Source organism: Tiliqua scincoides, chromosome 4 (genome assembly GCF_035046505.1).
Source record: "Tiliqua scincoides isolate rTilSci1 chromosome 4, rTilSci1.hap2, whole genome shotgun sequence".
Lineage (NCBI taxonomy): Eukaryota > Metazoa > Chordata > Lepidosauria > Squamata > Scincidae > Tiliqua > Tiliqua scincoides.
In genome coordinates, this window is record NC_089824.1 from 124,975,547 (window position 1) to 125,002,378 (window position 26,832).

Sequence of the window (26,832 nt, forward strand, 5' to 3'; positions counted from 1 at the left end):
GCGTCTAGGCTAGACGCCAGCACCACATCCTGTAGCAAGGAGTTCCACAGACCGACCACACGCTGAGTAAAGAAATATTTTCTTTTGTCTGTCCTAACCCGCCCAACACTCAATTTTAGTGGATGTCCCCTGGTTCTGGTATTATGTGACAGTGTAAAGAGCATCTCCCTGTCCATCTCCTGCATAATTTTGTATGTCTCAGTGCGGGCTTCAACAAATCTCCAGAGGGCCAGAGGCTCATTGGAGACTGGGAACTCCCTGAGGGCCGCATTGAGAGGCCTCGAGGGCCGCAAGTGGCCCCCGGGCCGGGGTTTGGGCACCCCTGGGATAGACCATGTGCCTCTAACTTCTCAATGAACTTATGACATAGCATTTTCAGTTTAGCATGAACTACATGAACTACAGATAAACAGTTTGATAATCTAACAAACTTATTTCTGTGCTACAAGGTTGATATTTAATCTGAAATTAAGAGACTATGTTTATGAGATTAGGTAGATAATAGCAGTAGGGCAACATGACTAAAACATACACATGATTTAAGTTTTTTAGCTTCTCTTTTCATCAATAATTTTTCACAAGCAATGAGAATGTGACACTGACATGAATAGAAAATTAACATATAGGTTTTTAAAACTTATTTAATATGATGCATTTTTAAAAACTGTACAATCACAATGAGGGGTGCAGTGGATGAGGGGAAGCAATGAGAATGTGACACTGACATGAATAGAAAATTAACATATAGGTTTTTAAAACTTATTTAATATGATGCATTTTTAAAAACTGTACAATCACAATGAGGGGTTTTATTTTATGAATAAAACAGTCACTCAATCACACAGTTCTGAACTTCCTATAACGGGCTTGCTTTGCATACCAGCAGCCAGCCAATCTCCCTATAGCTGTTTGTTTAGGCAAGGGAGGGACTGTAGCTCAGTGACAGAGCACATGCTTTAAATGAAGACAGTCCTGGGTACAATCCTGCCCACCTCCAGTAGGAGGACTGGAAATGGTGTCTGCCCAAGATTCTGGAAAGCCACTGCCAGTTAAAATAGGCCTAGTGGCCCAAGTGGGCTTCTGTAGAAGCCAGCTTCATATATCCATCCAGTCCCATTTTGAGCAAAGAGAATAAATTGATTTTCATCAATATGTTCCAATTACTAGAAGTTTATCTTGTAGCTTGTGGTAGGGATGATGAACTATCCATGGCCCTTACCTGTGCAAGTCTTCGTTTTTCCGAGCTCAGTTTTTGAGGGTTGTTCAATGTGTTGTTTGATGTGTATTGCACAAAACCCGAGCTACAAGTTCCATACTCGTCATCCGTTTCCTACAGAACAAAGAAAGACTGAAAAACCAGTGTTGACCTGTGCCCAATGCTATCTGAATCCCTGCCCGCACATGCTTGTGTGCATGTGTGCCCCCCATGAATGAGCAACAGGGCGGGTGCACCCCAGTCCCTCTCCCCTTTGACTAAGAATGAAGCCTCCCTCCTCTGTGCCACTTCTGTTTCAAATAACAGAAGCAGTGCATGCTGGGAATCTAGCATATTTTGCTTCTGTTCATTGGAAACAAAAGCGGTGCAGAGAAAGGAGACTATGCACTGTGCTTCTGGGTAAGAAAAGGTAAGGAGGGAAGGGTTTGGACTCCAAATTGCCTCTTCTGGTATACTTGGTGCTTTGTAAGCATAAAGAGGGAAAGGAGAAGTGATTTAGGGGCAGCTTTTTTTCTTCTCCCACCAGGGCTGAGATGGAGGGAGGCTGCAACTTTCTGCAAGTTAGAAGAGGATGGGAGTGCCCGGTGGAGTGGCAGGGTGGAGACAAAAGTGGACAGATGGGTCAGGGGTGGGACTGCTTGCTGCCCCTCTGAGCAACAGTGTTAGGTCACTTCATGGAACAGTCACAAAGTGTGTGTATGTATGTATGTATGGATGGATGGATGGATGGATGGATGGAGAGCGTGCATGCACTAAAATGATTTGCTGAACCAGATTAGGGAAATAAATCTGTCATTTTAAAAAAGCTCTGTCACGTTGTATCAAGCTGGAATAGTAGCCAAATTACAACTTCTAAATAACAAAAAGCTTTCAAGTGGAAAAAACTGTACCCAATTCATGTATTTAGCCTTGACATTTGAGGGGGGAAAATAAATAATATTAAAATGACTCTCTCTTTACAAAAGAATATTGTAGATGAACGAATAAAAAATGAAAATGTATAGGAATCCTGATGACATGCCTGCAATACTTTTAGACTCCTGTTCTTGAAAGTTAAACAGGCTATAGCATGCATAAATACTGCCACCATTTACAGATCTCACAAAACTTAAACAGACAACTACACCTTCTGAATTACCTTTCACTGGTAAAATTCACTTGCCTTAAATTCTCAGCTTGAAGCAAAGGCTTCAATTGTGATATCAAAGCAATCTGCTTTATGAAAACATACATCCTGTTAAAGTATCTTTGAAGACCTCTGTTTTTCCATGATAAAATATGCAAACAATAAAGAGATTATTCAAGTGGATGCATAGAATGACAGATAGTTGCCAGAGGGCTCGTTATAAAAAATGTATCGTCGAACAAAGGGCTAAGCATATTTCAAAAGTCATTAAAAACACAAATCTTGTGGGATTTGTAAGGTATGCGCTTCAAAATGAAGTAAGAAACAAGGTAAGAAAGTACAAAATCCTATTACGTACCTTGTGTTTCAACTTACTTCTCACTTCCTTTATTCCCTGTTTTGCATGATTTTTTGCCTAGGTAAAAAAAAGAAAAAGAAAAAAGAACTATGTGGTTTTGCAAAACAGTGGCTTGAAGAGTGCACATTATGAGGTGAAATTTAATTAAAAATTAAACCTCTCACATTATGTGGTATATTGAAAGGAAATTACTTCCTTTGTTAATTTCACACATGACCTAATAAAGTTTGAGTGCATTAAGACTTGGATCTTAGTATATATGCATTTGCATTATGAAAATCACACTAATTAAATGGACATATCCTTAATATTTTTTTGTTGAAATGGTACATTTGAAGAAACAAAGATTTAATTCTGCCACATGTTGAATGGGGAAAAGGTGAGGGCAAGGTGCTCTGATCTAACCTTTTCATACGTAGAGATATTATTCAGCATTGCACAGAAATATTATTTATATTTACAAAATTCACATTTTTTGGTACTAAAAAAGCCAAGACTTATGGGTTTTGTCAATATACAGATGAAGTCACTGTTCTAGATGCCAAGTAACTGCATGCAAGTCTGTAGGTTTTCAAAGAAAACATCAAACTTCAAGAAATAGACAATGCCATTTCTATTAGGCACCCATTTGCACTGAGCTTACCTGTTGGAATCCCTACAGCTGAAGTACTCATATAGTGATTAGCTGCTGAAAAAAGGGGAGTTCAACAGGCACCAAATAACCCTTTAAGCTATGATGACTGACCCTCTCAGCCTCAAGAACCCAGCAGGGGAAAATGGGCCTCCAAGGGCACATCTTCTTAGGCATATATTCTTCAAGTTCTTCCCCAGTTGGCCCCAAAGTAAATTATATGCACATTCAATATGCCTCTGAGTGTGATCTATCTGTACTGCAGTGCTTTCGGTAGACTGCACTCTCAGACGCTCATCCAAGTATGCATTCCATTGAAATAAATGTAATATAGATAGTATCTTCTCTCTGATGTGCATTAAGATGTGCATCCAAGAGAGAATACTATCTCAATATGGATGCCACTGCCTTCAATGAAAGGTACTTGGGTGTGTCAAAGTGTGCGTTCATTTAGAGTGCACTGATGTGCCAGCTGGGTCCGTACTTGAGTTGATCAGACCCAACCACAGTGGTCCATGGTGACATCAAGATTTGACTATTGCAATGATGTCTATGCAAGATTGCCCTTGAAGACTGCCCAAAACTGCAGTAATGCAGAACACAGGTGGTGCAGTTGTAGAGGCTCTGCAGTTCAGCTCTGTTAGACTACTGCTCCAGTAGCTGCACTATTTGCCAGGTCATTTCTGGGCCCAATTCAAGGTGCTGGTTTTGACCGTGAAAGCCTTTCATGGTTTGGAACTAAGAATCTAAAGACCCACCTTCTTCCATATCAGCCTCTAAGGAGGGGGCCCTTTTGCATGTGCCCTCCCAGGCTAAGGCAGGCTGGTAGCCACAAGGGGAAGAACCTTCTCTGTGGTGGTGCCACAATTTTGAAACTCCTTCCCATTTGAGTTAAGATTTACTGTTAGCCTTCCAGAGGAGGTTTAAGACTTTTCTTTTTCATTTAGCATTTCTGCCTTAAGACTTCTGTTGGTTTTCACTCCTGTTTAGTTTTTTATGGTTTTCAAATTCTGTTATGAGTTTTATTACTTTTGTGCTGCTGCCTTCATTGTTTGTATTTCTCTTATTGTTGTGATTTTTCTATTTTTATAGTATTTATATTTTTAATGCATGTATTTATTTGTATTTATGTTGTGAGCTGCCTTGGGCATCCTGGTTACAAGAGGACAGGTTGGAAAGAAATTTATGTTTTAAAATACATAAATAAATTGAAAACAACGGAGTGTAGAACTTGCACTGGGATGTGTGCATTTGGATACATATAGCTGCACAAAGTACAAGCATTTTTGTAAATCTTATGCAAAATATTGTGCAAGATGTTATCTAATACACAGATTGTGTCCAGAGTAGTTAGGTTTAGTTTAGGCATAGGAATATGAATGTCCTGAAATGATAAATTCAGAATTATAATTGGCAAATACCGTGGGAGGAAAATCTAGTAGAAGGAAGTGAAGGATAATTTTCTACCAACCTGTTAATGAGCTGTATGTAAATTATAAATGAGCACATGAATATACAATACCTTTAATGTATTTACCTGGATTATTTTTCTTCATATGTTACATATGATTTTGAACTGATGTACAATTAAAAATTCTCTTTTTAAAATGAGATTAAGGCTTCAGTTATCAATAAATAAAACAGTTCCTTAAAAGGAAGGCTGTGCTTTGCAAGAACAGGTTTCAAGCAACCAAGTATCTCTCTCCCCCACCTTCCAAATTTTGCACAGAACCTGCAAGCAACAGGTGGCATTTTCCAACATTAGGATAATCTTCATGTATAGGGAAGAACAAAACTTGTCCACCAATGGTTGACTTCACAACATGTCCAGAAGTGGCCAACTGCCATTACATGAGTACTTGAAGCAGCCAGTCAGCCATTTGGGATGGGGGTGGGGGGAGGAAACATCATGATCATATGAACAGTCCAGACAAGCAGTGTGACGCTGTATGTCTTAAATTATTCATTCTGTCTGAGGATTGTTGATGCAAAACTCTGCCAGGATGCTACTGAAGACCATATGTGATTATTCCTTAGGAACACCCATATTTCTGGCCAACTCAGTGGTTTTACATGCTGAGGGACTAAAGAACTAAATTGGGCCTGTGCAGTAGATGCGCATGCCAAAGGCACAAATAAGCTTTGCTCTAAAAAAAAACAAAAAACAATTGCTGAATATCTTAACCATTCATAGATTGGTGGGAGAACATTGTGCTGTCTATGAAGGAAACTAACAACTTCTTTAAAGTTAAGAAACAAGGCAGTCCCAGCAATCTCTCTGGAACAGTCACAGCAATGAACTGGGAATTCATCACCATGTTGAGAAGTTATTATTATGACAGAGAAAGCAACATCCATGTGAAAGTTATAGTATGATTCAATGCTTAGCCAGTATTGGGGAATGGGTTGCTGCAAGAATTAAATGGGTGGGACTAAAGCAAGACAGTAAACCATTATCATATAGGGAAAGAGAAGCAATGAGGGGGGAGCAGGCTGGAAAAAAAATCAGGAAGACTAATATTCGGACAAAATGTCTGAGATTCCCTGGTACTGCTAAAGGTTACAAACCGTGCTGCTTTGTGTTTGAGTGAAATTATTCTCTAGTCTGTATCTAACAAAATGGAGAGGGTCATAAAAACTCCAGTATAAAATGAAACGTGGAGAAGTCTTCTGCTTGTGGCCCAGTCTCGTAGCCTATTCCCTTCTCTTCACTGAAAAGGAATTGGACTGTAACTTCAGTGCACATGTTTGAATACTATCTAAACCTTAAAACAGGAGTGAATTTTAGCAGGATGGAGGGAAGTCTGTAGGTGCCATTATTATCTTCCTGCCAACCCCAGTTCCCAGAAGCCATAAGGATGCTCTAGAATACTTACATTAAATATTATTTTGAAATATCTTGGATTGAAACAGAATATGTGGATTCTTATACAATGAAAAATTAAATTAGACAGAGAAATATCTTACATATTGGTATGCTGTTCTCATGGCTGGGCTGGCTTTGTTCATGGCTGTGTTGATTAGAGTCCCTCCTTTCTAAAATATACAATATATAAATACACAAATAAATACACAAAACATACATTCATCATATTCTCAGCTTAAGTAAAAGCTGAGATTCTTCAGGAAAAACAGTACCCATTACTTAACCCCTACATCCCATTCCTTGTTGTTTTGCCCTCATATTTCAATTCTGAAGATTCCTACAGCTGTGTTTTGTCTACTATTGTCTGCTACTTCCAGACAAGGTTACAACATGTCATTTCTATGGTTGACATATTTATCAATGAACTCTAATATAATCGCATCAGGCATAATCCACCAGGAAGTTCTCCTTTATAAGCCCTGTTTACATAAATGGAAGTTCTGCAAGAGAGGCTTGTACGGGAGTTCATTGTACACTTATTCTCATATCTGCTTTACAAATTCTTAGACCTCTTCCTGTAAGCAATGAATGATAGTTAAGTAAGAATACTATCATGCTGAGGAAGCCCTTAGAAGCTACTGATGCATTTTGTAATGGAATAGAGATGCCAATATTGTCATACTACTTCAAGACCAAACTTAACATTATGAGGGAAATAACAGTTTTCAAGTCATATTTTCCTCATAATGTTGACAGATGCTGGTGCCCATAGATTTTCCCCTGAAATGGATCACCTTCAAGTTTGTTTTTAAAGGTTCACTTGTCCCTAGCTGGGCTTTGAAACTAGAAATCTGTCCAACTGGAAGAAAACTGACATGGGGGAGAAGATAATTTGCAGAAGAGGATCAGTGGACACGAGTGCAATTAAACACTCCAGCCACACCCAACTATCTATAGTTATACCAGAAAGCAGTATGTTAACTGAGGTAATGTCTGCTTTGAGAGGTAATGTCTACTTTGAGTCTGAGATGAAAATAGGAGGAGAGATTCTTTCCCACTAAATGCTCTTTTCACACCAAAACCACTATTGTGGTACAGCGGCAGAGCTAAAGGATGTCTGTTCACATAAACAGCTGGTGAAAACACAATACTGTTGCTCATGGAACACACTACAGGACTGTGTGTTCCAATTCTTTTTCTCTTCAAATCAAGTTCCTCTTGTCCTTCTTTCACAGCTTTACTGTTAGTTAAGCATTATATCAGCACTGATAATTCATAATTGTGCTAACCAATTCTTTTTCTCTTCAAATCAAGTTCTTCTTGTCCTTCTTTCACAGCTTTACTGTTAATTAAGCATTATATCAGCACTGATGGCATTCATAATTGTGCTAACCAGGGGTGTTCTCAAGCGCAGAGATGGTGTCACAGATCAGGGACTGGCCAAGGACCTCATCTGGAGACCATTCCAACCAGGTTCATGCCTGGAACCTCAGTACCACTGGAAATAATAGTGTCCAATGCACAGCCAGGAGCAGACAGGGGTGCTATGAAGCCCCAGTAGAGATCTTTGCTCCAGGGCCTCTAGGAAACTGGTGCTAGCATTTTTCATATCAGAAATTCCTATCCAGTTTTAGATTCTGGTTTCAGACAAATTTTATTAGCATCACTATCAATATAACGGGAATTAAGGACTGCAGAAGGAATGTGTGCCAGATGAGAAGGCACTACTGAAAGAGCGTCTGTATTCCTGCAGGCAAGTCCAATCTCAGGCCCATCAAGTTTAACATACTGTTAGCATTACTGACTGCCCCAGTTCTATTGTGACACTTCATGAAGAATATGAAATTGCCATGATTTGCTAAGTAAAAGATACAACAAAATGTGTTTGAAAATTTGTAATATACTTCATAGGTATCTCTATCAAGAGTTGTATAATAAACTGGCTTCTAATTTTTTGATCAAGTAGTTAATCAAATTTAAATCAAGTTGCCTATATTCAGGATCTCAATATAGGTGGGTTTTTGAGGCTAAAAAGCTTTTGAAGAAGTGTGTAAGACCTTACAGCATAATAAACAAAGGCAACCACTAATAAAAAGAGAAGCCTGTATATTTTTTTAATTTCCTCCTACACTAATGCAAGAGCACAAATAATGGCTTACACAAGAGCACAATAAACAAGTTTACCCTTCACTTTTCACTCCACTAGTTAAAATTTGTCCTCAGGGATTAGACTCTTTTTAGTTCACTAATCTACTGATTAAAAATCGAAGTTCCCTCCAGTACCATGTGTTAAGTAAAGCAGTAGCATTTGACAAGATTTTCAGTATTTCTAGTAAACTGCCATTTGGATAACAATATTCTTTAACAAGATCATGAACACTGAAACAAAAACAACTAACAGCATGATCCAGCAAAATTAAAAAGTCTTTAAAGTCTCGTTATTCCATTGAGAGAGTTAGGCATTTTTTCTATTAGGAACAAAGATATTCTACTGTTGTTCATGAATAAGTCTTTACAGTACAACAAAGAACTAAAAATAGTTAACTGCTCTGAAAATAAAATCTACTGGAAAATGCAAACTCACATGAAGGATAAGAAAATTAAAAAAAAAAATCAAGATTTTTATACCTTTACTGTATATACCCACTGGTGATATGGTCTTGAATTTCCTATAATGTAAATTAAAATGAAACAGAAATATTAGAAATAGTTTTAACTGGTTGATTTTTAAAGAGAACCACTATTTTTGAGATATTTGTATATAGTCTTGATTTTCTATTTGATTTAAGAGACTCATGCATCAAATGTCAACATGATGTGATGTTTGTTTAGGGCTCTCCTGTTTTATTTCCATAGTGTCATAGATTATATTGCCTTCCCTGAGGAAACCTGTCCTAGACTATGTAGAACTAAAGAAAAAAAGTTTTAAGTATTAAAAGCATAAAATCTATTTCAGAATTATTTAAGGTCTGAAAAATACATTAAAACTATGTTTCGTTCATATAGGGTTAAAGCGGATATATGGGGATATTTATTACAGTATTAAATGACAGGTTTTTTGCCATCTACACAGTAGCTGCCACCTTTGTAGGTGAGGAAAATGAGGCAAATGGGAGAACTACAAAACAGAAATATGTTCACTGGGTGCTATTACTTTACTAAATTGCCCACAACGGGCAAGTTAAAATTTGATTGCATAGAAAAAGGTGGCCCTGTTTCTGAAAGGATTCAGCTAAATAGGTAAGGATGGATTTAGTCTTTAGAAGACATTAAAGAATAAATGATTAATTTTGTGATAGTGTGAGAGGCCGTGATAGTTGCTAGCAGGGAAACGTGTAAACTAACAACTTTAGCTTGCAAAAAAGGAAATGCATGCATTCCCCAAGGAACACAGTTCAACAAACTTGACAACATGAGTTTTATAACAGTTTCAAAAGCCTCTTTAGGCCAAACTACATGTTGACAAGTGTTTAACATGTCCCTTTGCTTTTTGGTTATTTTGTGTATATAGTGCACTGAAGTGGGCCTGAAACAAGATGAAACCATAGCAGGGAGGGAGAGGGACTTTCATTCTCAGTCCTGCTACACTTTTCACCCAGGTAGTAGCTCCATCATATGCTATTGCTATCACAGGGAGGGCACCCTCCACTGAAAACACGCACTGCAGTTTCACCTCATTTTGAGGCCTTCCTCCAGCATGCGAAATAAAAACAAATAAATAAAAAACAAAGGACCATGTTGCATGTTTGCTTTAATCATGTATAGTTTGGCCTTTTAGGCTCAGTAAGAAATCTGACATCTAGCCCTAGAAAGAAATTCTGTCAACATTGTACTTGTTAGGGGAAATCCAAAACACTAAAAAAAGAAAAGAAAGAAACTCTTTGAATTTGCTTCTGAGGGTAGCACTACACATGATGGGGTAGTTTCATGTCTTTAGACATGGATCACCTTTAAAGCAAGGGGTGGCAATTTCCAGGGGAGAAATGGCAACTGCTGTGTGTATGTGGCATGCGAGTGCTTAACACACTTAACACAGAGTCATTTTGGGTCTCAGAGCCTGGCTGAGAAAAAAATGGCACTGAGTGTCGCTTAATACATGTTGCAAAATACGTATTTGCAGTGCTGTCAAGGTGTGAATTCCTTTGTATTTCTATTCCTTCACACAATGATCCTGAACAATGACTGGTTGCAACCTTGGATGTTTTAATTTTGTTTACTTGATAGATAATGTTTATGCCAAAAAAGGTGAAATGAAATGAAAAATGGCAGGTATAAGAGGGATGGTGGAAGGAAAGGCAATGGGCAGAAAAAAAGGTTCAGCAACCCATTTCTTCCTACTTTTCTGCTTTCAAATGCTAATTTTCATGGCACATCACAACACTTTGTGTCTGTCACATAGTCGTACACTTCCATTTTAAGGAGTAGCTGGAGATTTTTGCAAAATATAATCCAAAGATTACAGAACTGCGATTTGCTTTTGGTGCTAAAAGATTTCCATTTAAAGTTTTGTGTTATTTATGATATTTACACAACGAATTGTATTTTTATTCCACTTTTCCCCTTTAAAATGGAGATGTTGGGGCTAACTCAGAGCCCAATCCTATGGGCTGTGAGCACCAGTGCTGGACATTGTAGAAGTGCTATAAAGCACTTCTCGGCACCTAGCAAGTAAGTGGTGCTGGTGGGAAAGACTGCTCCAGCCCATTTGCATCGCATCCCACCCAAAAGCCACTAGGAAAGGTAGGTTTCGTGCTAGGGTGTCAAGGGGCATGGGAAGGGTGGTGGGAGGGTAGTCCAGAGGTGTGGCATGTTTTTGGGCATTTTGGGGGCATGTTTGGGCATGAGGAGGCCAGAGTGGGCCTGGGAGGGGACAGGGACAGCGGAGCAGGTCTCTGCCACATCCTAAATCCCTTTCCAGGCCTGCCAGTATTACACAGAGCTAATCGATTCTGTGCCAGCTAATACCTGGTGCAAATTCGAGTAACCCCATTGAGTAGGCTGGGATGCTACGTGGGGTAAGGGAACAAATGCTTCCTTACCCAGAGGAGACCTTCCGCCTGTTCAACAGCAGCACTGGATGCAGCACGGGCCTAGTGGTCGTGCTGCACTAGCACTGCATAAGATTGGGCTGCCCAAGAATAAAACAAACTAAACTATAATAAAAATCAATTAGAACATATCAGAAAGCAAACAAAATGATGGCAAAAGAATTAAAAGCTGCTGGAACATAAAGATTTATAATGGCAATGAAACGTGGGCAGAGAGAACATAATATAACCTCCTGAGCAGAGAATTCCATGTACTCGATACCACTATCAAAACAGTCTCCCTCATGGGTCAATGCAATCATAGTTGAATGCATAATGGGGCCATTCTAAAGCACCTCAGATTCATTGATAAGTGGAGGTGGCCTTTGGCTCCTGAACTATTTAAAGCTGAAATTAAATTTAAGCACCTTAAATCACACCCAAAACTGGACTAGCAACTGCTACAACAAAGGGACAATATGATCCTGAAATTTGGCAATGATCAATATTTTAGGAGCAGCATTCTATACTAGCTGAAGGTTTCCAAGTGGTTTTTCAAGAGCATATACAGCACATTACGGTAATTCAGTCCAGGTGGAATGAATGCGATTGTGACCATGCCTGGCTGTCCAGGAAGTTACATATGCACAGAGACGAATGCAAGGGTGCAGAAAACTGATGATATTCTCTTAAAAGCAAAAATGGAGATTTTAAAGCATGCTCAAATCATGTCCTTAATTAGAGTCTTGCTGTTGAGGGATTTCATCCTTAAATCATGGCCATGGTTTGGTACATGGCATGCATTGGACTCTGCACATATCAAGTCTGTTTATACACAGTATGCTACTTAAGAGTCAAAATACAAAGAACAGTAGTTTAAAGAAGCAGTAGCAGTTTCTTTGGCCATTAAGTATATAATGTAACAAATGGTATGCTTCTGATTGGCTAAGAATTTTTCAGTTATGTTGTTCTCTACTTAGAAGTGTGCTAAAAACTTAGGGCACAAAACTAACCAACTTTCGAGCACTAAGTTAGCCGCAGTGCAGCCCTAAGGTAAGGTAACAAACATGTCCTTACCTTGAGGAGGCCCCCTTGACTGCCTCCCCACTGCAGGTTGCAGTGCTGGCCACATTGGCACAGCTATGTCAGTGCTAGAAAGTTGGTTACAATTGCGCTCTTAGTCTAATAAACTAAAATCTTTTGCCAATTTTGTATTTTAAATATCAGGACATTATTATTATTAACAGTATTTATATACCGCTTTTAAACTAAAAGTTCACAAAGTGGTTTACAGAGAAAAATCAAATAACTAATGGCTCCCTGTCCCAAAAGGGCTCACAATCTAAAAAGATGCCAGGGAATACCAGCAGACAGCCACTAGAACAGACAGTGCTGGGGTGAGGTGGGCCAGTTACTCTCCCCCTGTATCATATCAGCCCTGTATGTCCAATTGTTATTTAATTTCAAGCACCAAGGCATGAAAATCAGTTTTAAATAAAACGTTGTCATCCTTAGTTATTTCTGTCAACACTGAACTGAAAGTATCCATGTAGTAATGAAGTAAACCCATAAACCTATACCTCCACTGAAGCCACCTGAAGAGATTTCTTCTTCAAACACATCACAGAATCCCTTTCCTGCATTTAGCTTTGCCAGACGACCTTCGATAAACTGCAGGAGAAAAACAAATTATGCCTTTGTGGAGGATTCACATTTTAAAATCTCTAATGTATTAACTTGTGCTACAAAAGTAGCAGAACTACAACAGAGCCCGACATTATTATTTAAACATGATCCTACAAAAATCTGTTGATCATATTCACTGTTTCTGAACCACACAATTTCTTTCTTCTTATGCTCTATCTCAATACAAATTAAAAACAAATTTGTAGATCTATGTCAATTTGAATGTATTTCAGTGGAAGCACACTTCATGTGAGGAACCGCTAGATTATAAGGATTAATATTTTTAAGCTTTAACAGAATTCCCAAATTCATAATTGTTTTGTGAAAGACATATTTTAACATTTTTATTCAAAATTACATTTTAACTACACATAATCAAAAAGTATAAATAACGAAACATTTGGTTACATCTAGCTGGATTAGGTTTACTATTTTGTTTGATTTAATAACATGACAAACACACCATAAACTTTAATACAATGAATAATATAGATGTATTTTATAATGGAGGGAAGAACCCATTGCTAGCAAACAGTCAGCATTACAAATTTGTTGAGACCATAAGCCACATTATGGTTCTGTATCAATTTGTTCAACATGCAGCAAAGTCACATTTTGATTCACAGACACAAGTAATGGTGAGAAATACAATGACACACAACATCACTACATAATATCCGAACTTGGGAAATTTCACTCACACGTGAATTACTTGGATTACTTCTTTCTACCTTCCCTTAGTAGTATGTCCAAGCACCAAATGTTTACAAAAGAAGAGTTAACTGTTAAATTTACTATAAATGCATATGAGGGTCCCAGAACAACTAGGTCCCTCATAGCTCCATACTTTCCTGAGGGTTTTCCTTCATATTTAGTTGCATATGTAAAGTTTACAACAGAGATCAACATAATACAATTTCCCAAAAGAAACTACAATGTTGTGTAAAAAGTCTTAATTTTCCTCAAAGGATTAAAACTCCAAGAATTCCCCCATCACCATAAAGCACTGGCATTTTTAGAATGTTTCAGGCAGTAATCTACTTTTGTCAGGGTTAGGTAGCCCAAGTATGAGATAAACGAAGAAAGTATTTGACTGATTGCACATTTTCCAACATGAATTACTACTAAATCACTGTGAACTGAAACTGTACACAGGAGCCAATAGAAATTAATTATTTGGCTGACTGTCATACACTGTCACAGATTATCCAAACAGTCCTGTCAGTGACAATCTGATACTTGTCAATGGATAAACTGACGACATGAAACAAACTGTTCTAATACAGTTTTAAAAAATAGATAAATGCAGAAACAGCAGTAGCAGCAAAGTACATGCTATCAATTATTATTATTTCCTTTTTTTTTTTTTACTTAGCATTCTCCCCACTCCAATCAAATTGGCTTTTTTCCAAATGGGTTGGTTCATGGTCAGACCACTGCATGGGATCACTGGATTATTTCACAGCAAGAATGAGATAAAGCACCTTTAGTTACCACTGTGCAGAAAACATTCTTTGAACCATGAGACATTATCTGTTTGGGAAAAGTTAAGAATTCATCCCTTGCTACAAAACCAGCACATGATTTATGAACAGTTTCATCATTAGGTAAAAGAACACAGACAGAACACTGAGCTGTTAGGCTTTAGTTTTTTATTCTAATCTTGCATAGAAAAAAGCTTTAACCTAAATAGAAATTACATAGAAATGAACAGGGATTGCACAGCAGAGGCATTTGGTGGTCTATATCATGGATTTTACTTTTAAAAGAATAACATGTGCTTTAAAAACTGTGGCCTGCAGGCTCAATGGGGGCCCCCAAATTCATTTTATCTGGCTCCTAGTGGCCTTGGCAGTAAGAATAAGATTTCACACCCTAATGCTTTTATGTTCTCCCTTTCGAAATGTTCATCTAACACAGGACTGTGTTTCACAAACAATGCTGATGCAAACTTTATACTGGGGTTGATCATTCCGGGCTTTCAGGTCACTGGCTGGCAATTAGAGTGCTCCTCTTCTGAGTATACTGAAGTTCTTTCTTGCATTAGCATTCCCAGAGGAGGGGGGAAAGCACTACGTTTTGCAGGATGCCTCAACGCACCCTATAAGGTGCCCCTCACCCTCAGGGCCTTTCTCTGCAGCAAGAGCAATGTGGGAGATGCCTCTGTGATGCTCTGTGACACCTCTGTGACACCAGGAATGGCTCCAACTGCAACAGGAAGGGGCAGCTTACAGGGCACTTTGAGGCACACTGCAAAGCTTAGCACTTTGTATTCCCCCTCCTCTGCGAATGCTAGTTTTCTTGTCTGAAACATTCACTTTTTTGCTTGATTGGACAATAGCTTCATTATTTTAACTTTGGACATTCCTGTACAAAGGTTTTGAAGTGAGATTTGGTGCACTTCTGAATGCTGCAGTATACACTACACACAGCAGAGCTGTTCACACTTCTGCTTCTGGCAGTTTTTACCACATAAGGTTCTCAGCCAGTTAACAGCATCAGTCATGTTATGTATGACCTATCTTCTGCTCCCCGATATCAGGAAAAAATAGAGACCCCTCCCCCTTCAGTTAAAGGCCCTTTCAGTGCTTTAGGTTTATCACTAGGCAGAGAAACTCACAAGAGTTTCACTTGAGAAGCCTCGACAGACACACTTCTGTCATAGCTAACTGCAAACTCCTTTGGTCCTTGAACATTTTTAGTTGCAATTCCTAGCCCCAGTTCACCATCTGTTTACATCTGCTTTAGTGACTATTGGCTGTTAAAGCACTTAGAGGCAGCCATACAGAAGTTAACGGAAAAAATGATAAGCACGTAAAGCTTAAGAGCAATCATATGTGGGTGGGGGTAACCATGACTTAGATTATCCCCAATCCTATCCTAACCAATCCTATCCAACTTCCCAGCATCGATGCAGACACAACGCAGCTCCAAGGTAAGCGAACAAATGTTTCCTTATCTTGAGGAGGCCTCCATAACTACCTCCTCACCTCAGGATGCAGTGCACTACAGCATTTGGGGCTCTTCAGTCTAGAAAACAGACATCTGAGGGGGTACGTGATTGAGACATACAAAATTATGCAGGGGATGGATAGAGTAGATAGAGAGAGACACTCTTTTCCCTCTCACATAACACCAGAACCAGGGGACATCCACTAAAATTGAATGTTGGGAGAGTTAGACAGACAAAAGAAATATTTCTTTACCCAGTGTGTAAACAGTCTATGGAACTCCTTGCCACTGGAAGTAGTCTTGCCTAGATGCCTTTAAGAGGGGATTGGATAAATTTCTGGAGGAGAAGCTCATCATGGGTTACAAGTCATGGTAGGTATGTGCAAGCTCCTGGCTTTAGAAGTAGGCTACCTCAGATTGCCAGATGCAGGGGAGAGCACCAGGACGAAGGTTGTGTCTTGTTCGCTCCCTGAAGCATTTGGTAGGCCACTGTGAGATATAGGAAGCTGAACTAGATGGGCCTTTGGCCTGATCCAGCCCCATTGGCATGGCTGCATTGATGCTGGAAAGTTGGACAGAATTGGGCCCTTAGTGATAAGAACATAAGAACAGCCCCACTGGATCAGGCCATAGGCCCATCTAGTCCAGCTTCCTGTATCTCACAGTGGCCACCAAATGCCCCAGGGAGCACACCAGATAACAAGAGACCTCATCCTAGTGCCCTCCCTTGCATCTGGCATTCTGACATAACCCATTTCTAAAATCAGGAGGTTGCGCATACACATCATGGCTTGTACCCCTTAATGGATTCTTCCTCCAGAAACTTGTCCAATCCCCTTTTAAAGGCATCTAGGCTAGACGCCAGCATCACATCCTGTGGCAAGGAGTTCCACAGACCGACCACACGCTGAGTAAAGAAATATTTTCTTTTGTCTGTCCTAACCCGCCCAACACTCAATTTTAGTGGATGTCCCCTGGTTCTGGTATTATGTGAGAGTGTAAAGAGCATCTCCCTATCCACTCTGTCCATCCCCTGCATAATTTTGTATGTCTCAATCATGTCCCCCCTCAGGCGTCTCTTTTCTAGGCTGAAGAGCCTTTCCTCATAAGGAAGGTGCCCCAGCCCCGTAATCATCTTAGTCGCACTCTTTTCCATTTCCTCTATGTCTTTTTTGAGATGCGGCGACCAGAACTGGACACAATACTCCAGGTGTGGCCTTACCATAGATTTGTACAACGTCATTCTAATACTAGCCGTTTTGTTCTCAATACCCTTCCTAATGATCCCAAGCATAGAATTGGGATAGAGCATATGCTTTGCATGCACAAGGTCCCAGGTTCAATCCCTGGAATCTCCAGGTAGGGCAGAGAAAGAGTCCTGTCCAAAATCCTGGAGAGCTATGCCAGGAGTATGTACAGACATTACTGAACTAGATGGACCAATAGTTTGATTCAATAACTGATTGAGATAGCTATAGAGTATGCAAGCAAATATGGTCTAGAAACCAAGGGACATGAATAAGTTTTGTTATCTGGCGCGCACACAAGGGAATGGGGATTGCTGGTTACCCAAATATGCTGAAAACAAAGTTTTCACAAGACTTACAAGCTCCCCTTCTTCCTTTTTCATGAGGGCTTTCTCAGAATGGAGATGTTCCAATGCAGGGGCGGGGGGCTTGCTTAACCAGTGTGTCATCAAGCAGCACACTAATTCAACTGGCATCTCTGCCTGCCTGAGGTGATTCCAGTTAACTGACTTTGCAGCTTACCTAAGTGCCAAGATAACACAACTTTTTCTGTACACAGAAATATCAATCATTTCTCATTTAGAGAAATGAGTTTTCATTTAAAGTTTGGTGTTTGTTTTTAAAGCCCAATATATAGTCTTTTACAGCTGGCATTTGATATTTCAAAGACTGAACTGAATGATCAAGGTAATTCAAAGGTAATTCCAACCTTCAAATGTTGAAAATGTGAACTAGCTAAAGTGGATTACCTGTTACATGCTTGATGGACAAGTCAGAAGTCATGTTTTACTGGTAAATGGTTATTCAGGAAACCTTTGATATTTCAGGAGTTAATGTCATATTTGGAGTAATAACCATTCTGTTAAACTATTTACTGGAATTAATTCCTAACATCTTAATAATAAATTAATTTATGGAAGCAAGGATAATTTAGGAATTATGTTAGTATGGACAAACTCATGGATTTAATAAAAGGAACAAATCAAAATGATTTAAAAAATACATGGTAATAATATATTAATTGTTGGAATTCTGTAGGTAGACATGCAAAACTGGACTATATGGTCTTAATGCAATTATATATAATTTTTCAATTACTATTTTTTTTAAAGACCTTCCTATGACTCAGTCCAAGGTGGCTAATGCTAGCAGTCTCATGTAGTGAAATAATCAAATGACATTTTCAGCCTTCATTTAAATAAATTAAACCCACCCCCTTATATACAAATCCAATTAATGCTGGTGTAACTGAACAATACCAGTGTTGACCGGTAGTGTATATATGTAAATTCCAGGTATTACACTATTACAGCATCAGTTCATGGGAGATAGCTATACTGGTGGTATACTATCAGTGTAGCATTGAACTCCTCAATTGCATGTTTTTATACGGCATCCAACAAAGATATGCAACTTCTCCCCCTCTCCCAGACATCCTCCCCAATGTTTCCCATTTCCAAGTAGGTGGGCTTGAAGAGGTTTCTCTGCTATGATAGTGCATTATCCTTGACAGAATTCTAAACTGTTTCCAAAATTTTCTGGTTACTACATTGGTGCCATGCTTTCTATATTATGCAGCTTGCATAATATAATGCATATACTTACCATGATTTAACTTTCCCAAAGAGCCAAACTTAACACAGAGATGTCACAAGTTGTTTTTTACTATTAATCTACTGCTCTACTATAGGCCTATAACCATTTACAAGATTTATTTTCTGTTACAAAAGAATGCTTACCATTGAATTTACAGGAAAGTTTTAAATTCAACCCTCTTACAACTCAACCTTGAAAGAAGACCAATTACAAGCAAGAGCTCTTGAACAAAAGGCAGCTGGATAAAGGATAAGGAGGAGGAATGATATCAAAAATAAACTGAAGAAGCAGCAATATATTGGCTGTAAAAATGGAATAGCTTTAGAACATCTTTCTTTTTCTCTTGAAAAATATTGTTGCTGTTAAATTCTACCCAATTAGCATATTTTTCACTTATATTGCATAAATCTCTCACTCAGACATTAAATCTTAGAGACAGAGACTTGTCATTTTTATAATGAAAAGTTTTCTACAACTCTGTGAATTTAACTTTGCTATCATGGTAGTGTCTTCAAAGAGAGGTACAAGATTAGTTATTCATAGCCTCCTCTGCCTTCAAGCGTAGGTGCTTTAATCAAAGATTATATCTCTTGTCTTCCACTTCCAGACCCACAGCTGGATTTTCAGTGTTTATCCCACACTAAAATAAACTTAGAATCATCTCTTGGCCATATGTTTATTATTTTATTCTCTCTTCATCTAAGTGGTTGGTTCCTTCAGGGTAGCCATTTAAGAATCTATTTCTTAAAAGTGAGTCCAGTTCCAGTCCACAGATGCCAAGTAAATCAGTCCCATCAATCAGAGTTGCCAAATCAGAGTCCAGAACCAATAAGCCAAATTACAGTCCAAGGTCAGTCAGGGTATCCAAGTCCAGTCACAATCCACAGTCAGATTCCAAATTCAATAAACCCAGTCAGTCTCCTCTCCTACCTCCAAGCTGCACTCCTTCAAAACCCACAAACCCTTCCTGCCTCAGGTACTCCTTATATCCCTGAGGGCCCTATTGCCTTCCAGTGGCTGCAGCTGTGCAGCACACTCTGCTGGATGCCCAGGCCTTACCCTTAAAGGGGCCACTGCTGACACCACATCTACCTCCTCGCCAGTTCTTCCGTGATTCCAATACAAATGAACAAGTGGAAAGTTCAACCACAACTTGAATTCTTAAGACACAACGATTTATGGTGAGAACTGAGCCTTACCTGGGGCTTGTGCAATAAGCAAACACTGGCAATCTGACCAAGGAGACAGTTTTTTCTTTGTGATGGGGGGGGGGCGGCCTTACATTCAGATGCTGGATGAGGTGAGTGAAAGCGCCCCTCCCCTGCTGTGTGAGTGTGTGTGGGGGGGGGGCAGAGCATCTGTGTGTGTAAGAGAAGGGGGCAGCCTGTGTGTGTGAGAGAGAGGGGGGAAAGTGTTTGTGTTGCAGAGAAGTTGTGATGCTCCAGGCTTGGGGTGGGGGGAAAGAGAAGCTGTGATGCTCCAGGCTTTGGGGGGGGGAGAGAGAGAGAGGCTGTGATGCTCCAGGTTTGGGGGGGGCGGAGAGGAAAGCTGTGATGCTCCAGGTTTGGGGGAGAGAGGCTGTGATGCTCCAGGCTTGGGGGGGAGAGAGAGGCTTTCCTGGGAGTAAGACCCCCTGACTCTAATGGGACTTACTTCAGAGTAGGCATGCACAGGATTGGGTAGCGATGCTTTCTTGGGAGTGAGCCCCAGTGAGTCTGTGACTTACTTCTGAGTAGACAAGCGGGCTTGGGCAGACTGCCACCCCACCCACGCTTTACTGGGAGTGAGCCCCAGTGACTCTGAGACTTCTGAGTAGCCTCTGACTGCCCGGGGAAGCAGAACAGAGCGATCGGGCAGGGGGCGGGGCCAGGGCAGGGGCGGATTTTTTTTTTTTGCAGTATTCACTCCATAAGACGCACACACTTTCCCCCCCACTTTTGGGGGGGGGAAGTGCGTCTTGTGGAGCGAAAAATACGGTATACTGCTTTTCACTAAGGGCTTTTAACTTCAGAGTAACCCAAAGTTATCCTGCATGAAGGAATGCACTGCATTATCAAATAAGTCTTTGAGCCTTTATCTACCTGCTCTTCAGTGAAGTAGGAGAACTATGCTAGGATGAATGCATCATCAATTAATAAAACATGTCAGCAGAGTGTAAAATATCTAGATCCACTTTCCAAGATAATCCATCCATGTAGTTGGCCTTTAGCAACTAGAGATTCATTTTAACTTTGGGGGAATGCTGATCAGTTAAGAAATTATTTTTAATGGAAGTACTACCATACAATTGGGAACATACTTTTGGATTGTATCTTAAGGTCTATTTGTAGAAGACCACCTGTTTGTATATAAGGGAAGGAGGGAGATAATCTTCCCCAATGTTCCTTCTTCACAGTACTTTGCCCATGCCCCTGCAAATTGTTCTTAAGGGTTTGCAGGCAATAAAGTGCAGATTTTCAAGAGGTGCAGGGAGCAGCAGAGGAAAGAAGAAATCAACAAAAATCTCCCCTCCTCCCTTGAATACTCTGTGAATGGGAGATCATAAAATACAAAACTTTTGAGTATAGACGTGCACCCCTTAATGACCTTCCAGTCTGTGTGAGGTGCATATGTGACAGCCACCGCTGGTCAAGTGGTTGGACCTGGGTGCACCCCCCAAGTCTCCGAAGGTGAGGGGAGCTCTGCTCCCTTGCCTCCAGAGGCTTTTCTGAGCCTCCTAGAGGCAGCATGTATCCGTGTGCTGCCTCTGTGTGGCTCAGAATGACCCAATCACATGAGAGGCACGATTTCTGGTTTCCTCTGGAAAACCGGAAGTCATGTCTCTTGCGCAATTCCAGCATTCTGATCCTCACAGTGGCAGCGCATGGATGCATACGGCCTCTTGGAGGTTCAGAAAAGCCTCTGGAGGCAAGGTGAGCAGAGCATCCCCTTACCTCTGGAAGCTTTGCATTATGTCAAGCCCTGGTCCACATCTCTGGGAGCCACCCACAGGGAGGTTGGTCCACATCCCTGTCGTTTAGCGTTGCACAACTGTATATGGATGGTGCTACAATTATATTATTGCTTGCCTTTTATTCAAGTAAAGTTTTCAAACATGAGAACATATTTAACAGAGCTATACAATTTTTCCATTGGATATGAAGAAACAATGTATATTAGAAGTAACTAAACAAGAATACACTCACTCTGTAGTACCTGTTTAAAAAGCTGAAGATTCACTGCTGTTTCCAGAAACTGTTTAGTAGTGCTGGAACGATGCTTGACAAAACTTTCTTCACAGAAACCGACAGGCTCACCCTAAGTTAAAAAAGAGTGAATTAGAAAGGTCTTCTTATAAACAGTCAGTGCTGATTCACTAAACAGCACTTTTTGCCAATAATGTTCTAAAAAGGTAAATGATGATGTTGATTGCCTGAATAAGTGACTTTGTCACACAATGTCTTCAAGACAAAGATGGTGACAAAAATCTGAAATGCAATGCAGCGTATGTTCAATTTAACAGACTAAGAAGGGTTGTCCGTTAATGGCAACAAGTCCATTAAATCTGGATACCCTTTTCTCACCAATGAGTTCAATGAACCCCTGTAAGCTGTAGGTTAGATAGCTTCTTCAGTGCTGCTGCTCCATAGTCCACCATTGTACTCTAGGAATGGAGGATTGTCTTTATTAAATGAGAATGAGAAAACCCTGGTAGAGAGCAGAGCAGTACCACTGAGGAGGCTTCTCTAAGTGTCAGAATGGAAAGTTACATTGATTTCCAAAATTACTTCTCTTATATCTGGGAAATTAAAAAATTATATCAAGGTGAGTCCATCTGTAGTACCTACCAAAAACAGAATTGTAGTTGGTGAAATTTTAATTTTCATGTTGCTAGAATAAACTGGGCACAAACCACTACGAAATTATTCTGCACCAATTCCATGAGACTAATCAAAGCTGCTCAATGTACTCTTGCAAGCTCTGGTTCATGTTCACCGGAACTTTCCCAGTAGAATGTTTGGAGATATTTAAATTTATAGTATTTCACCATTTGAGACAGCTCACAATTCTAAAAACAGCACACACTAAAATCTTATTTTAAAAAGCAGTAAGAATAAAATATACAAATGATTCTTAGTTTCCAAATGCTCTTCTGAAGAGGTAGGTCTTACAACATCTGCTTCTAAAAGCCATCAACGATGTGTACTGGCAAACATTCTCTATAACAAACACTGTTGCTGAAGCTGTCCTGAAGCTGTCACCAAGGAAGTTCTGCTTCCTGCTAAGGTCAGCCTGATCTCCCATAGCAATAGAACTTGGAACATTGACCAAAAGCATCTGTATTTTTTAAAAGGGTAGCTTTTTAGAAGAAATGAGCGATCACTTCTTGTAACTGATGATTTTTACAAATTGAAAGGCATGCAAAATTTTAAAAACATTTTTTTTGTCCAGCATTAAAACTGAAAGAAAAGGAGATGAAGAGCTGGTGAAAGAGGAAGAGTGTTGAAATCTATCTGGTCTGATGAACTTAAACATGGTTTGGTTGTAACACTAAGCGCAAGGCATTTTATTAACACTTTCTATGTATGCTCTATACTATTAACATCATTAGTATGCTATCCCTCTGGCAAACATGTTGGAATCTACTGACCATTTTGTAGAAAATTCACATAAAACAAAAATTCAAACAGGCAATTAATAGTAGCAAAATATCAAATGCACCTTGAAACACCTTGAGACTTTTTGTATTACTTTCTACAGTAAATCTGCTTTGCACTTGGTTACTGACTATTGTTCTTTTGCTTGAGTGTGATTCTCTTGGACAACAATTAATATAACAACTCACACTGAAATCAGATTAAGAAATATTTTACAGCTACAATGATTGCACATATGTTGAAGTTCCAGAATAGGGTAAGAGCAACCTCAGGCAGTGGAAGGGGGGGGGAAGGATCAAAAGATACCCCCTTCGTGAATTTTTACTATAATAAAACAGAGAGGCCTTTCACACAGAAGCTTCAGGCTATTTTGAAGACCAATTTTATTTATGCCCATGATCACTGACTCCTTCTGTTTTCACCCCCCATTGTCTAGTATTTTAGGTGCTATTCTACACACATTTCTCTATAATTCCAGTTTACAGTACAATTTACTTATGGATGATAGGAACACAATCTTAACGCACGGTCTATATGAGGAGATTGCTATGGCTTGATCAAAAGCGACCCTAACTAAAGTATTTAAAAGGAAGTCACATTTGAAATATTCTCATTTTATTTTAAAAAGACTGTCCTTTCACCCTCCTGGGGGCTTTCTAAATATTTTAACCCTCCAAGACAGATCCTATGTACCAGTAGACAGGGACAGCTCAGCCACAAGGTCAATTGAGGCACTTGCTTTAGAGTGGTGGACTGAAGGAGGCAGCAAACTGGTATCCACCTTCATTCCATGCTTGCCCAACAGTGGTTCCATCCTCTTCTCACTCCCTGGCATGGGTGGGTTGCTGTCTGGTCCTGGCATAGAGCTGCTGGTTCAGGGAGAGAGGCAAGCTGGTGCTCACACACATGTGGTGAGGTGGCAGAATGTAGTGACGTCTTGAGTGTTAAATTGTCTTCAAGTGTCCCTGCCAGGAGGATACTGTTCTACAATTTATAGGTAAATAAATGAAATCCTTACTTAAAGAATGAGGAACTGAAAACAGCAGGGATACATACAATCCACCTGCTTCAGCCAACATTTTGGTCCAAAGATACTGTGATTTAAAGCATGATGGCAGCTAAAGTAACTTAGGGCCCAATCCTATCCAACTTTCCAGCACCAATGCAGCCATGCCAAGAGGAAGTATGTAACATCCTATGGTGGTGGAGCAGTTATGGAGACCTCGTCAAGACATTGGTTCCCATTTCCTTGGTGCTGCACTGCAGCGGCATCAGCATTGGAAAGTTGGATAAGATTGGGCCCTCAAACGGTCAGATGCAGATTGCTGCATCAAAAATTTCACACTAGCAAAAGTACAAAGTTGCCTCTAATGCCATATTTCCAGCACTTTAGCAAAGCTTTCGTGATGAGCAACACTGGGTTTTCGTTCTTGACAGTGTAATCCTATATATGTCTACTCAAAAGTAAAACTTGAGTTTAATTTGAGTTTACAGGGATTTATTCCTAATGAGTTTGTAGGACTGCAGTCTTACAGCCCAATCCTGTGCTGCCCATGGTGCCCAGCCTCGGCGGCATTGAGAACAGCTGACACTGGATCCTGTGTGCCTCAGGCTACTGCAGGTGGTGCCTTGAAAGAAGGGGACTTTTGTCCCCTTCTCCTGGGTAAGATAAGCACCACTGCAATGGGGCTAAAGTAAAGGTGTTCATGTAGGGCACCGAGCTCCACAGACCTGCCTCCCTCCCCCCCGCCACCCCGGAACGCCTCCTCCCCACTCCCCACCCTGCCCCCGCGGTCCATGAGACCACCAAGCAGCAGAGGCTGGGTGCCCACCCCGCACTAGCCCGGTGCTAGCTGGCGCTGGGTTAACACGGGCAGTAGCTCAGCGGTGAGGCTCACAAATGTGCTTTACAGCAAGTTTGCAACGGTGCACAGCGGCACAAAGCCGCGGCACTGAGCCCAGGACTGGGCTCTTAGTTAACTAGCCCAGTCTGGTAAATTGACTGACTAATGTTTCCTTTAGTGCATGGAAGCAACAATGTGAATGCAGAGTCTTCAAGCATTAGTAGGCTTTCACAGCTCCACTAACAGAAACCTACTACAAAGGAGATCACTTTCAACTGCACATGTAGCTTCCCCTAATCTTTTGGTATTTCCATATCATCAGAGACAAAATGCTCCTTGTGGCTTGAGGTTCAACATGCCACACTCAGGGTACTGCAGGTGCAGAGGCTTTTTAGGCCTTCTCATTTAACTGCAACCTTCTATGCTCTCCTGAAAACTCGCCCATGAATTTTTCTTCCAAAATAGCATTCCATGAGGCATAGGAGGATGTCAAAAGGGAGAGGGGAAATGTGATCAGGACAGATTCAGCTGCAATCCTGTGCGCATTTGAAACCACTTGGTGCACATCCATTGGGCACTTTGAATTCCAGCCCTTTTTAATCAACGAGACTGGCTATGTGAAATATTAGAAATATATATCTGTGAATATAACTATAACTGTTCTAATAAACTGGGTGTAATCTAAAAGCTCTCATTAGCATTTATTGAATGCTAATACAATTCCATAACATGTTATGTAAGATTTTTCTGTCATTGAGTTATTTGTTTATTGTAATGCACAGGCAAGAGTATAAGCTTTGGAGGAATGCTGTGCTGATATTAGTAGACCTCTGCTCTAATAGTCTCTTTTAGTATTGATTTACACCTACTTTCAAAGTATATTCGATCAATCCCTAGTAGGGATTCTGTACTGAGGGGTTGACTGCTAATACCTGGACCAAAAAAATCTATGCCCCAACAAGATATCTGTCCTTTTTAACAACAGTTGCTACAGAATTCTGTCCCTCACCAATTCCTTTTTACTGGCTGCTGGGCACAGTAGGAGTCATTTCATTTCATTCAAACTGCATCCATATTTCTAGCATCATCCTTAATATAACTGTAAGCTGCATCTACGCAAATGAAATAAACATCTTGAGCATGAGATGAAAAGCTAAACCTGCACAATTATAATAAAAACAGAAGCAAATCTGTTTTGCTAATAGGCTAATAGGGAAGATAACCTTGCTTCTCAAAATGAATTTGAGTTCTTTCAATTCAGAACAAGGCATTTTGGTCTTTTCAAACGCAGTTGATATGTCAAACTGATCTAGGAGTTTTAGTGGTTTGACTAAAGTACTTGCTTACCTGCAACTGTTGTTCTTCGAATGTGAAGTGCATACACCACAGGGTGGCTTAAGAAGACCAGGATCAAAGTAGAAGCTACATAAAGCTTTACTTCAGACACTCAGAAATTCAAAAAAGGAAGTGAAGACCACAGATAACCTCTTGATGTGCTTATAGGTGCCACAACTATCAGCTTTTAAGTATTTACTATGTCTACACAGGCATGTGTGTACACTCACAGCCTATCTGAATGCATTCACAAAGGTGCACTTATGGATGTGAAACCCTGGTTAGGTAGAAAATCTTCTACAGCAGTGACT

General features: G+C 40.0%; 1 protein-coding gene across 2 annotated transcripts in view; it reads right to left on the bottom strand.

Annotated features, from left to right (window-relative positions):
* Positions 1 to 26,832, bottom strand: part of DENND1B (DENN domain containing 1B) — a 251,161-nt gene that overhangs the window by 32,677 nt on the left and 191,652 nt on the right. For both annotated transcript variants that reach the window (XM_066623653.1, XM_066623652.1), the window contains 6 exons: positions 21,901 to 22,002; positions 12,805 to 12,895; positions 8,826 to 8,866; positions 6,299 to 6,367; positions 2,701 to 2,757; positions 1,220 to 1,330 (listed from right to left, as the gene is read on the bottom strand). In XM_066623653.1, coding sequence (XP_066479750.1) covers positions 1,220 to 1,330; positions 2,701 to 2,757; positions 6,299 to 6,367; positions 8,826 to 8,866; positions 12,805 to 12,895; positions 21,901 to 22,002 — 471 coding nt within the window. The remainder of the gene's footprint in view (positions 1 to 1,219; positions 1,331 to 2,700; positions 2,758 to 6,298; positions 6,368 to 8,825; positions 8,867 to 12,804; positions 12,896 to 21,900; positions 22,003 to 26,832) is intronic.